Below are 12,239 nucleotides of genomic sequence, written 5' to 3' on the forward strand. Positions count from 1 at the left end.
AAATGAACCATCTTGTCCTACCCAGCTGTCTACGCTCATGTATATGTGATAAATTTTGAGCACCTAATTATATAAAGTAATGAAATAAGTGTTAATACAGGCCAAATTTGCACTTCTGCTAGCAGTTGGGTAAACTGTGAAAGATACTCAAGCTTAGACTCAGAAGAAATTAAGAGTACAGTCAAACTTACATAGCCTTTGTTTGTATGGTAAGAATTTCATGTCATTAGTCACCTTTTGAGCCCTGCTGGAAGGATGTCCTCTTGGCTTCATGGAAACTGGAGAATGCCTCTTTAGCTCATGTCGTATAGGTATTGGGAGGAAACAGTTCTTGACTAAGAATGGTACAAGTTAACATTCATTTAGCAAAACTAGGGAATAAGGGGAATGTAGTTAAAGCTAAAATCAGTTCCCCTATCTCATTCACCACTGGGCTGCAAAGAAACTTGTACCTACACAAGGGGTTTTGTGTGTGGGAGAGGAAGGAGGATAAAGGGACACTGTTGCTCAAAAGTGTTTCTCTTCATGGCGCTGTGCATTTGTATTGTTTTTGTGATGTGCGATTATGGCACAAAGCTGTTGAGTTTTAAATTGCCCACTTTTGATGTCTGGTTTAGTAGAAAGCTATCTAAATCACTCTACAAATAATACATTACTTTTAACAGTAAAATGTTTCTGTACGTATCTAAATTTGTTCTAATGGTAGCATAGACTATAAGACTACCTGTCATTGCTTGTATTCTTTTGAGAAGATTATGGCAAAAGATGATAAAATGCTGTGTAGGGAGATGAATGTAAAGCAGGGACAATAAAAGGACAATAATGAAAGAGGGGGGTAATAAAAATAGGAAAAGTGGAGATAAGAGGAGGGAGAAAAGTCAAATAACCTTGTGATAATCTAATAACTTTTGCAGTAGTGTTAAACACTGAAGCTCTCCATTTTTTTCTGTTTGATGGCTACAGAAGTTCTGGAAGATATACATATATATAGCTTAGAAATAATACTTGTTTGGAAGCATAGTAATTAAAGCTCTCCTGAAAAACTTGTGTTACATTTGAGTCCTAGTCTGAGAAACCAGAGAGAAACTCTGTTTTCTCTTTTTGCAGTTCGTTAGCACTAGATGCAAATAGTGAGAAAAGGAACAGCATGTGCCATATTTCAGTGAAAATATTTGTCTTGGAGGTTGTGTCATACAACCTCTGTCGGGACCACAGAGCTTAAATTATTCCAAGGTCATGTGGTACTCAATCTGTAAGGTGATACATTCAGTAAAAACTGAGCTGACCACACTTTTACTGAAAATGCTTTGGAAAAATACAACTTTTAGAAGACTGTAAAGACAGAGACAAATACCCCTTTCGAAGTAGCATCTTTGATGTGGAAACTTAATATAAAAATTTCAGCACTGATAAATGGTTTTGGAAATGATGTTTTGGTACTCCAGTGCCAGTGTTTCTGGAAACCTGACTGCATTCTAGAAGTGGAGGTTTGGGTGTATTATGCAAGGTATTTGTGGGCCTGCATGTCTTCTAACAGCTGTGCCAGCTGATTTATTAGTTGTCCTCATCTGCCTGTTTTCTTTTTGGCTTCATTCTCTGAAGGCTTATTATAAATATATTAAAATTGGGACCACAGAAGTATTTCATCTTTGTACTTGTTTTTCCAGTCTGTGTTGAGTCAGAGTTTATTTCAATTTGTCCCTTGTGACATTTCAGAGACTTGGATAAGTGCACATGTATTGTATCCTGGTGTCCCTCCCTCCCTTCCCAGCAGATGCATAACTTGCTGTCTCCATGAGCAGAGTTGGCTAGTCACGATGCAATCTGATGTTTTGTTAGCTTGCTGAGGTGCATGTAACATTGCACTAAGATTACTACTGGAATTGTGGCAATTCACAACAATGCTGTAGTAATTTTTTATGAGGAAGATTTTTGTCCTTTCTTTTGCCGTCGTCTTTACAGTTAAAAAGATGGTAAGAAACTTATGTTACCATTGCAGAATCTATAACTGTTCTTTTAATTAATTTACATTCTCTAGAATACCTCAGTATGATTCCAGGCATTTAAAATACATGCTAATTATTTAAAAATTTTTTTTCTTCTTTCTTTTAACTACCTCCAAAGATACCAAATCTTGCGTAAGTTTTCCTTTCTGGTATTGGTTGATGGTGACACTTCTCTTAATTACTTGAAGTGGCTGCTGAGGCTCTGAGTGAGTGCATATTTGCTGGGCTCTGCTGGATACCCAAATAATCTTCTGTCACTTCTAGTATTCAGATACTCTGGTGATGGTCATAATAACAAGTTTCCGTTTCTTAATGAAATTATGTCATTTCAATATAGAGAACTGATCTGTAATGCCAACACTGTTATAAAAGGTAGTTAAACTTAAGTCCTTGTTTCCTAGTTTAGTTTGTTGTATTTATCATCTAGTCTTTTTCATTAGTTCTCTTACCAACTTAGAATTCTTCTGTGGTTGTTGCAATGACCTGTGCAATATAGGGATGCCACCAGCAACTATCTTTTTGTTGCTTCTTGCCCAAACTTAAGTAATGGTAAAAATGGCCTGAACTAAGTATCTTTCTACCATTATTGAATATGTTACAATTGGTCTGTTGGAACGGATGAAGAATAAATGGGAATTTAAGATAGAAAAAACTTCCAGTATACCCTGAAAATTAGTATCTTCTATCACTTAATATAATTGAGAAGTGTAGCCTTTTGCCTTGGTCCATTCCTGGAGTTAATTCTCTTCTCTCAGGAAGAACTGTGATAAATTCTATCATCTTCAGAAGAGGAGATACTTAACTGATGAATAAGGAGGGAAAATGGTGCTGACTTCTTCAGTTTCTCTGTGTTAGCAGTATTACTTAAATTTTTAGATTCCTGAAAATGGAACCTCCTTCAAAGTGTTTACTTCACCCTCCTGCAAACACAGATTTTTTTTTTTTTAATTAAGTATCAATATATTCTTAGCAGTTCTTAATTTAGATGATAGTAGTGAATAAATGGCTATTTACTAAAATGCTGTCCAGATATAAAAGCAAACTTTAAATCCCAGTGTAATCCACAAAAATTTTTTTTCAACCAGTTCCAATTTTTGGACACAACTGCTTTGTACAAGGCCCTTTGAAATAGTTAAAATTTAGAAAAACTATGTTAGCTCTTAAGACTGTTAAAAGAGCTTGACATAGTGATGTTACAGAAAGCCTGGAATGATCCAATGAAGCTCACTTGCTCTCAGTTTTAGATAAACCATATATGTTGGATTGTTAAATTTGAGATACCTAGCATTCTGCAATTTAGGTCTGTATGCTTTTTACTTTTAAAATTTAAGAATTTGTGCTCTGAATGATAAAATAGTGCTTATGCATATGACAGGGTAGAGGGACAGAAGCAGGGACAGGCAGACTGGCTGCCATTCCTTGTCCTTGTCCCTTCTGTCTGCTCAGCATTGCATCTTAATTCAGGCATGGTTTCCTTCTATTCTTTTTTTTTTTTCTTGAATCAGTTCTGCTCTAATGAAGGATCAGTGCATTAAAGATGTATTGCAATTTATTTACTGTATTTTTTTTAATCTGTGTTTGTTTTACAGATAAAATACACAGTAAAATCAGCAGAGAAACTGGAGAGAACATTAGTTTTCTAAAGAAGAGCATAGTTTCACATACCTTGAGTGAAAGGAACTGTTTTCTCCTTTCTTGACACTATGAATGATGTTTTTCCCATTAATTTCTATTTGGTATTTTGTTTGCAAAACTGGTCAGAGTGGTTGTAGTACTGCCTCTACTGTTCCTTGAATACTGCAAATGTAGTCTTCTGTTCATATCTGCATTTTGGTACGAATATGAATGCAATTGTTTGGAAGTTATATTGATGCATGTGTAGAGGACAAGTAGAAAGTGAGTATCAACTAGTTTTTATAGTGTTAACAGGGAATTTTTCATGAAGTAGGCAAGGTTTTTTATCAAAAATTGTAAACTATTTTTAGTTATTTTATAAGCACCTTCTTCTCTCCACCTGAAACCTCATGAAAGAATTTTAAAAAAAGCATGCTAGCATTAGAACTCATTTTGTTAATAGACACAAATATGAACAGCTTGAAAATACTGAAGATGAGCCAAGGTGGCCCTTTAAATAGTTTAGAGATGCTTAGTTTTGAGTGTCTCTTTATTTCATGTTGTAGTGCTTAATCCTTTTATTTACTTGTCATGTAAATTTGTCTAAATATGAGGGTTTTTTTTTTCCTTTTGACTCCCCAGGTGGCCCAGAACATTGGCAGGCATCACTGCATACCTGCTGTGTACACGTTACTCTGCTGGCAGTGGGATATATCCTGGCAACTCACAAGATGAGAGAAGAGCCTGGCGCAGATGCGACAGGGGAGGGTACTGGGCAGACGAGGACTACTCCAGGTGCCAGTATGCAAATGATGTGACTCGAGTTCTTTATATGTTCAATCAGGTAATTTGTGCATTTCTGTAAAATCAAATTATGAAAATCTAATTAATGAAAATTTAAACTCAGAAGACCCTTCATCTTTTTTAAGCTGGAAATATTGGTAGTCTAGATAGGTTATGATGGACACATGCCTCTGAGTACAATACTGGAACTTGCAGGTTTAGGTTAAAAGCTTGGTTTAGTATCTGTTTTGAATGCCCCTAGGTTGAAAGTGCAAGGAAAATTTTATTCCTTGTACTTGTCTAAAGGATAAGAGAGTGGCTTGTTATGATTATTTTTGTCAACTGGATGCCCTGCCCTGCCCACATTCTATAAAGAAACAAGGCAGGCTTATTCTGTAATGGAGAGCAGCTCTTTTCATTATAATAATAGAGAGTAGTCAAACTCTGCTTTGCCTTTGTTGCTGTAAACCTTTGATAGATTTGGTGTAACTGATAAAAGTTAACTAGTGAAAGTAGTGAGTATTAACTAGGCTTCTTTATTTGGTAGCACTTAACCAGGATCCAAGAGAGTATTCTAGAATTTAAATTGTAGCTATGAAACAAAATTTTTCAGCTCCAAGTTTCTGTTGAGGTTCATCTAGGTAACGCACACTTCCACTAACACTGTTCTGCAGTGGTGTACCCAACCTTGTCTGTATAGGTGCTGTGTTGTAAGTTACTCCATAAAGCTTTGAACTTCTGGTTTAAGCTTGTTTTCCAACACATGCGGTCAGATCACTAGTATAGATGCAACAGGTCAAACTATGGAAATACGAGATTGTTTGTTTGCTTGTTTTTGGTGTGGTGTTTTGGAGTTTGGTTTGGTGGTTGGTTTTTTGTTTGTTTTTTAATAATAAGGCTTGGTCACTGGAGTTGATGATGTTGGTAGCACCACTTACATTTAGCATGAGGCTGTGATGCTTGTCTGAGCCTAGGGTAGGATTTCTCCATTTGTGTGGGTTTGGAGTGTTTTGGTTCATCTCATATTCTTTTAGGGAAAACTTCACACTACTGATCTGAAGTGCCTCAGCCCCCAAGTGGGACAGTCGGATCTGAACTGGTGTTTTCCCCTTGGGATGTCTTAGATTTATACACACAGTGAAATCTTGATGTCCAGTTGCTTGGGCTAACTCCAGTTTGAGGCAAAAGACTTGTACTACGTATTGTGAGATGCATTGTTGATGACTTGCTCCCTCTGTGTTCAGGTACTGCCTAATGCAGACATAGCTTTTTGTTTCCCTGCTCTGGTTCCCTGAGGACCCCTCAGCACTGGTCTAACAAAGAAAAGGAAACAAAGGGAGTGGCTGTTTTGGCCCAAGATAAACTTAGAGGCTGACATAACTTCTGCTTTACTGCTTTATATTCCTAGCACTAGAAGTGCATGCCATGGCTTGATCCCATGAAACACATTTGAGGGCTCAAATGAAGATTGTTCTGTCTTAATGACTGGTTAACAGGTGAGAGATGATGCTGGGGATCACTCTGTCCTTTTCTGAGACGCAGAAAGGTTGAGTGTTAGCTTAAATAGAGCTTTGATGCTGCTGGTTTGCTTTTTTCTCACCTGGGTATTCACATTTTCCTGCAAGGCCTGTGACAACTCAATGCCATTCCTGCCAGTGTACTGTAGCCCAGCTGCTCGAGAGCCTAGATAACTTAAGCTTGTTATTACTGCTTTTGGTTAGCCAACTTTGTGTTAGGAAGTTAAAAATGTAAGTATCAGACTGGTATCTTCAGAAAAGCAAAACAAAAATTTTAATGTGTGAAGTAGACAAGTTCCTATGATCTACTTAAAAATGCATGTACTCAGGTATTCTGTGCTGAAATAAAGGTTTAATTTTTTTTAAAGGGAGGGTTTGGGAGTTGTTTTTACATATGAAAGTTGCCTTCTTTTTATGTATAGTAGGTCTGGAATTTTTAGCAGTATTCTGCACAGAAATATTTTGTCCCTGAGACTAATGTTAAATGTAATCATATTACAAGCATGTTTATAGCCTCTGAACAAAGGTAGTTGAGCTGTTTTGAACATCAGAGCTTCGCCAAACATTTTAAATCAAGTAAAGGTTCACATGTAAAATAAAATAAAACCTTTTTAGTATTCTACAAGAGCATTCATATTCCACTGTTCTTGTTTGTGTATTGAACAGGTACAGTTTTAGGTGAAAAGAAATTAATGATAAAAAGTTCAAAGAAATTTTACAGAGTATCTGAATTTGAAATTTGACTTTGTTCAGTGTGTGTTATGATTTTGAACTTTGTTTGCACTTTTAATGCATGACTCTTAGCATATTAACAAAAAATTAACTTCTGCTAGTCACATTGAAGTTTATGTACAAGTGCTAAGACTGGCAAGGACAAATATATAGTTGTGCTTATGTAGCACTTTTCAAATTCAGTAGGGCAGACTAGATATCTCCACACCAAAAACCAGAGAGAGAGAACCTCTCTAGTTTGGATTATCATGGATAAACAGCATGAGCTGATAACATTTGCACAGCTTTCCACTGTACTATGTAAAATTTCCCATTTTTGGTCCCTGCTAGCTCAGGCATGTTGATGTTGTATATTATTTAGTGAAGAATTTTCCAGCATGGGGTTTGTTTACAGAGTGAAATCATGACCTTTGCCATAGAGAGATCTGTCTTGTTTTTTTGTGCGTGTATGCCATTCCAAATGCTTCCTATAATTACAGAATTGAGAGTGAATGCTATGGTAGTGGTGTGTTTGGATTGGTTTTGGCTTCTCTTGCTATAAAATGCTATATTTAAAGAGCTTTGTGTTGTCATGCATTGGCTTTGGTGAAAATGAAAATAAGCAGTTGACAGTACTGTTTTGGGGGGGGTTTTCTCCTTTTTTTTTTGGTACAATACCTCTCTCTTCTAGGAAAACAGCACAAAACCCAGTTGCTGGCTGCCAGTACAAATGATAGTTCTCTGGCTTGTAGGAAATGTTTTTGCTTACAGATAAGGTGGTGATTCTTAGCTACTCAAAACACTGTGACCCTGTGGGAATTGCTCTCCTCTTTGGATGAATGCTTATTTATTGATTAATGAAGTAAGTGTTTTCTCTGTCTTGTACTTTTTCAAATGCTCATGTTTGTTCTCTGTGTAGATGCCGCTCAACCTTACTAATGCAGTGGCAACAGCAAGACAGCTCTTGGCTTACACCGTTGAAGCAGCAAATTTTTCTGATAAAATGGATGTTATTTTTGTGGCTGAAATGATAGAGAAATTTGGAAGATTTGCTGAAAAATATAAAGAGGTAACTGGATAATTTGCCATCACTTTAAAGATAATCAAAGTGTTTGTCCTTAAGTATTCTGAGCAGTGAAATCTTCCCAACGTTAGATGCAGGCACTGAGTTAGTGGATTGTCAGATTCTATTCCATGTTTTTGTTTGTTTAGTAGGTCCCTGAAGTTGCTGACCCATGGTCACAGACTTTGCATTCGCGCTGAGATGATCCAGCATTCACTGGACCTGTAATGTGAGTAACACCTCTGGTCAGCACTGGAGCAGGGAGATAGGTACAGTAAGTCTGTTTTTATTTAATATAGAGTGGGTCACACAGGTTTTCATTGGTATGTTCTTATCTAAAAACACAAATAATGAAAGCCTCAGAGATCCTCTCAATAATGAATAAAACAAGACTTATCTTCTCCCCTTCCACCATGATAGGCTGTCTTTATTCAATATTGAGCCATATCTCTAAGGTTTTCAGTACTCCTCTGTTGTGCAGGATATAACATAAGACATTAAAACAAAATCTTAGAGAACGCTCATTGTTGGGGAGAAAAATGCAAGTAGTTGAATAGTCCCACCAGTGGGTAGAAACTCTCTGTTTCACTGCTGAACAGAGGTTATATTGATCTCACTGTACAGTGCATGTTGGGAAGTTGGAGACCACAATGCCTTGAGTTTAAACACGTGCAAAAAAAAAAAAAAAGCCAAATTTTCCCCATCCACCCCCCAGCAAACCATAAATGCTGGTTCTACATCCTTTTCAGAACTCCTTGGAGGATTTTCGTCTTAGACAATGGGTTTTTTTTTCTCAGTGGGTTTGATTTGAAGCCAGCCTGTGATTTGCTGGTATATTTAAGGAACACGACTACAATTTCATGTAAAAATTTTAGTAGCTATTAATAAGGCTGATTTCTTATCAAGTTACGACTCTAACTTGTTCTTGACACTGGGTTTCATATTCATTCACTCCCGCCATCTTCCAAGTCATTCCTTAGTTTGTGCTGAAGTGGCTATTCTGAAAGATTAGTACAATAAATAATAAACAGGTTCATTTAATAGCTCTTTCAAATCAGAAGAAACAAGACAAATGTTCAGAAAGTTCTTAGCAGATTGTCTTGAGTTAGAATACAGCTGGAAAAACTTGTTCATACCTTGATAAGCAGGAGAAAGAATAATGTGTAGTATATTTTAAAAGTATGAAGCAATTTGAATTCTGTGAGCTGAGGATATTAACACTGCTGGTTTATTCTAAAATCACCATTTGTTGATGTGTAAAACTTGTTACCATTTCTTGAGTAGTAATAAGTCATGAGAAACACCTTCAATTAATTTAACTTTGTTGTTGAAGATTTAGTGAAAGGACTACAGCCTGCAAGTGCTGCTTAAGGTTCTGTGTTAGTTGTTAAGAATTTTTACTGTTTGTAACTTCTGTTCCTAAGAGAGTCAGTTCTCAAAATAATAAATATTTTTATACTCCAATTCTTGCCTTTAAATATAAAGATGTAAAAAAAGAAGAGCAAATTATAGTGTTCTCTCCTTACTAGTAATATTCTGAAAAAAATTTGGGAAGCCTGGATGGATAGTAAAGGACATATCTTCCTCACACTACCGTGTCTCTCTTCAAGCATAAAATTCCAGTCCCTAAATTTAGGCACTGTGAATTGCATTGCAGTCAATTCAACTAAAAATTATACTCACCTTTTCTTTTGGTCCAGTATTTGTCACTACTCCTTAAATGTTGTGAAAATCTGGTGTGAGTCAATGTTGCCAATGTAGGTACTCATTAATTTTGGTAGAGTGGCCTAAATAAGTAAGTTCCCTTTATAGTTTGTTTTTATTCAGAAGGCAGGGTGAGGACTATGAACTTAAAACAATGTAATTGGTGGTTTGAAAGCAGCACTGGTACCTGTGGGTATTTGCTGTGTCTCTCATGTAAACCTGTGACCTAAAACAGGTCATGCAAATTTGAAGGCAAGCAAGAAAGCAATAAAAAAAGTTTGACTTGCCAAAAGGAAGCAAAACAGAAGGGTTGTATGCTAATTTTTGCCTGTTTTACTATTTTCTTGTCTTCTATCATACATGCAAACTGTATTACTGTTGAGTTACAGTTTTAGTTTTCAAGTTGATTGTAAATAGTCCTCTTAAGCAATTAGTACAGTAGAAAGTGGAGTATTGCACCCCTTCCTTTTAATAAAATATTTATCATGGATTTTTTCCAAAGTACAATATAAACAGACATATTGGCATAACATTTTTCTTCAATGGGGTAAATGTCTGAGTTGAAGTATTCTGGTATCTTAACATGATGAGGTGATTGAAATAGGAGCAACCAATTTCCTTGTGCTTTTTTGTGCTGCCAAGTCACTTTGTATTTTCTGATAATGACCCACCTTTGGGTCATTAGGTATGAATTCATTAGGTATGAATGGTTTCATACCTATAAAAGAGTCTTACTTCTCTTCCATGTTAGCTTGGTGACGTCATGGTGGACATAGCAAGTAATATTATGTTGGCTGATGAACGTGTTCTGTGGATGGCACAAAGGGAAGCCAAGGCTTGCACCAGAATCGTACAGTGTCTACAGAAAATTGCTATGTATCGGCTTGCAAATGGAGCTCAAGTTTATTCTACTGTAAGTATGAATTTATTTATTTATTTAGAAGAGGTCTTGCTCACTCTTGAGTTTGAATAGCTTTTTATTTTTCTTAATAGATGCTGGCATTGTCTGAAATGCCTACTATTTCTGTAGGGAGAAGAGCAATACTCTCAAAAGATTTATACCTGCCAGACAAACTGAAACAGTTTTCTGGATTTGTTTTTCTGTGAAGGCACAGAATCCCTTTAAGATTATTTATTATTCTGTCTGTGGTGTGTAAAATCATTTCATGTTTGATTTTTGTCATCACAGTATTCTCCAAATATCGCTCTTGAGGCCTATGTAATAAAGGCTGCTGGTTTCACTGGGATGACTTGCACCGTATTTCAGAAAGTGGCTACATCAGACCGTACAGGACTCAGTGATTATGGGAGAAGAGATCCAGATGGAAACCTAGATAAACAATTAAGCTTTAAGTGCAATGTTTCAAATACACTGTCAAGTCTGGCTTTAAAGGTGATACGCTCTTTGTTTCCCTACTGACTTTGTAATAATATGTATTAATAATTTGGCAAGCAAGTTTATTGTTATTAATTTCTAAGGTTAAATTAGTGGTTTTGTGTAATCCAAAAATGACTGTGAGAAGAATGAAAGGGATAAAGGATAATAAAGCTTAATTATAAAATAGTTGTTTTAATGGACACAACTTTTAATAAGTAGATGTGGTTTTCTTCATTGTAACTTCTTAAGTTGAAAGATCCTTTCAGACCTTTTCATAAGTATTAAAATTGAGACACTTCCTAGTTTGTAATAGTATGTCTTTATTTTTCTGCATTTTCACCTTCATTATGTATTAAATCAGATATTATCAGTCTCCTTAAAAATGTGAAATATTCTGCTCAGAGTAATCCTGTAATTAAACATGAAATAGAAGATTGACCTGAGAGGTTAATTTCATGTGTGCATGTGCATACACACACACGCACTCATATATTACATCTGTATGTGGGTGTGTATAAAATGGAAACACTTCCTCGTGTTCTATAAAAGTATTTTTTCAGTTATATTCCCCAACTTACCTGTTTGTTTTTAGCACTTAATTTGCTTGAATGTCACTGCAGGATGTATATTACAATTTATACTTATGTAATTCTATGAAACTATATGCATGCTTCTCACTCAAGTGTTATTTATATACAAGTAAAACCACCCTGCTTGTACACAGCATTTTGTTTTGAATGGTACCAATGCACAATTGCAGCATTTCTCTTTGTCTACTTGTGTTGGTTGCTGCTTCTAGTTCTAATAGTCTAATCTGGAAAAACTCTTGTAATCCTTTACTGATACCAACTTTAACTTTGCTCTCTGTAACAAGTAAGGTAACTTCAGAATCTTTTACTTTTTTTTTTCTTTTAAAAAATGTTTTAAGACTTTAATAACCTGATTAAACTATTTTATCCTGGATTACTCGGAAATACTGTCAAATAGGTTGGTCATTATATATAGTCTGCTAAATGTATTCATCTCTGACACTGTATATATAGAGGAGTTGGTAATTTAATCTCTGTAAAGAATACAATTTTCTCTTTAGAACTTTAAATCTGTTTGTTTCTAGAACACAATTGTAGAGGCTTCTATCCAGTTGCCAGCTTCCCTTTTCATGCAAAAACAAAAAAGAGAAATCAGACCAGCAGATGAATCTGTCTACAAGCTTCAGCTTATTGCATTTCGCAATGGAAAGCTTTTCCCAGCAACAGGAAATTCAACAAATCTGGCTGACGATGGGAAACGTCGTACAGTTGTAACTCCAGTTATTCTTACGAAGATAGGTTTGTTTTTATTATTACTTTTTAATGATCTTTAGTAAACATTTTTGACTCCCTTGTTTTGATTAGTGTGTATCCAGTAGAAGGTTTTAGCATCCAATGTGTTACATGATGAGAAATTTATGTGCAAATACATTT

General features: G+C 35.8%; 1 protein-coding gene across 2 annotated transcripts in view; it reads left to right on the forward strand.

The window, feature by feature from the left end:
- The window catches only part of ADGRA3 (adhesion G protein-coupled receptor A3), a 61,100-nt gene that overhangs the window by 30,485 nt on the left and 18,376 nt on the right, over positions 1-12,239 (forward strand). For both annotated transcript variants that reach the window (XM_039550804.1, XM_010401841.4), the window contains exons 9-13: positions 4,263-4,464; positions 7,551-7,700; positions 10,150-10,311; positions 10,588-10,791; positions 11,891-12,104. In XM_039550804.1, the coding sequence (XP_039406738.1) occupies positions 4,263-4,464; positions 7,551-7,700; positions 10,150-10,311; positions 10,588-10,791; positions 11,891-12,104 (932 nt within the window). The remainder of the gene's footprint in view (positions 1-4,262; positions 4,465-7,550; positions 7,701-10,149; positions 10,312-10,587; positions 10,792-11,890; positions 12,105-12,239) is intronic.

Source organism: Corvus cornix, chromosome 4, assembly GCF_000738735.6.
Source record: "Corvus cornix cornix isolate S_Up_H32 chromosome 4, ASM73873v5, whole genome shotgun sequence".
NCBI classification, from domain to species: domain Eukaryota; kingdom Metazoa; phylum Chordata; class Aves; order Passeriformes; family Corvidae; genus Corvus; species Corvus cornix.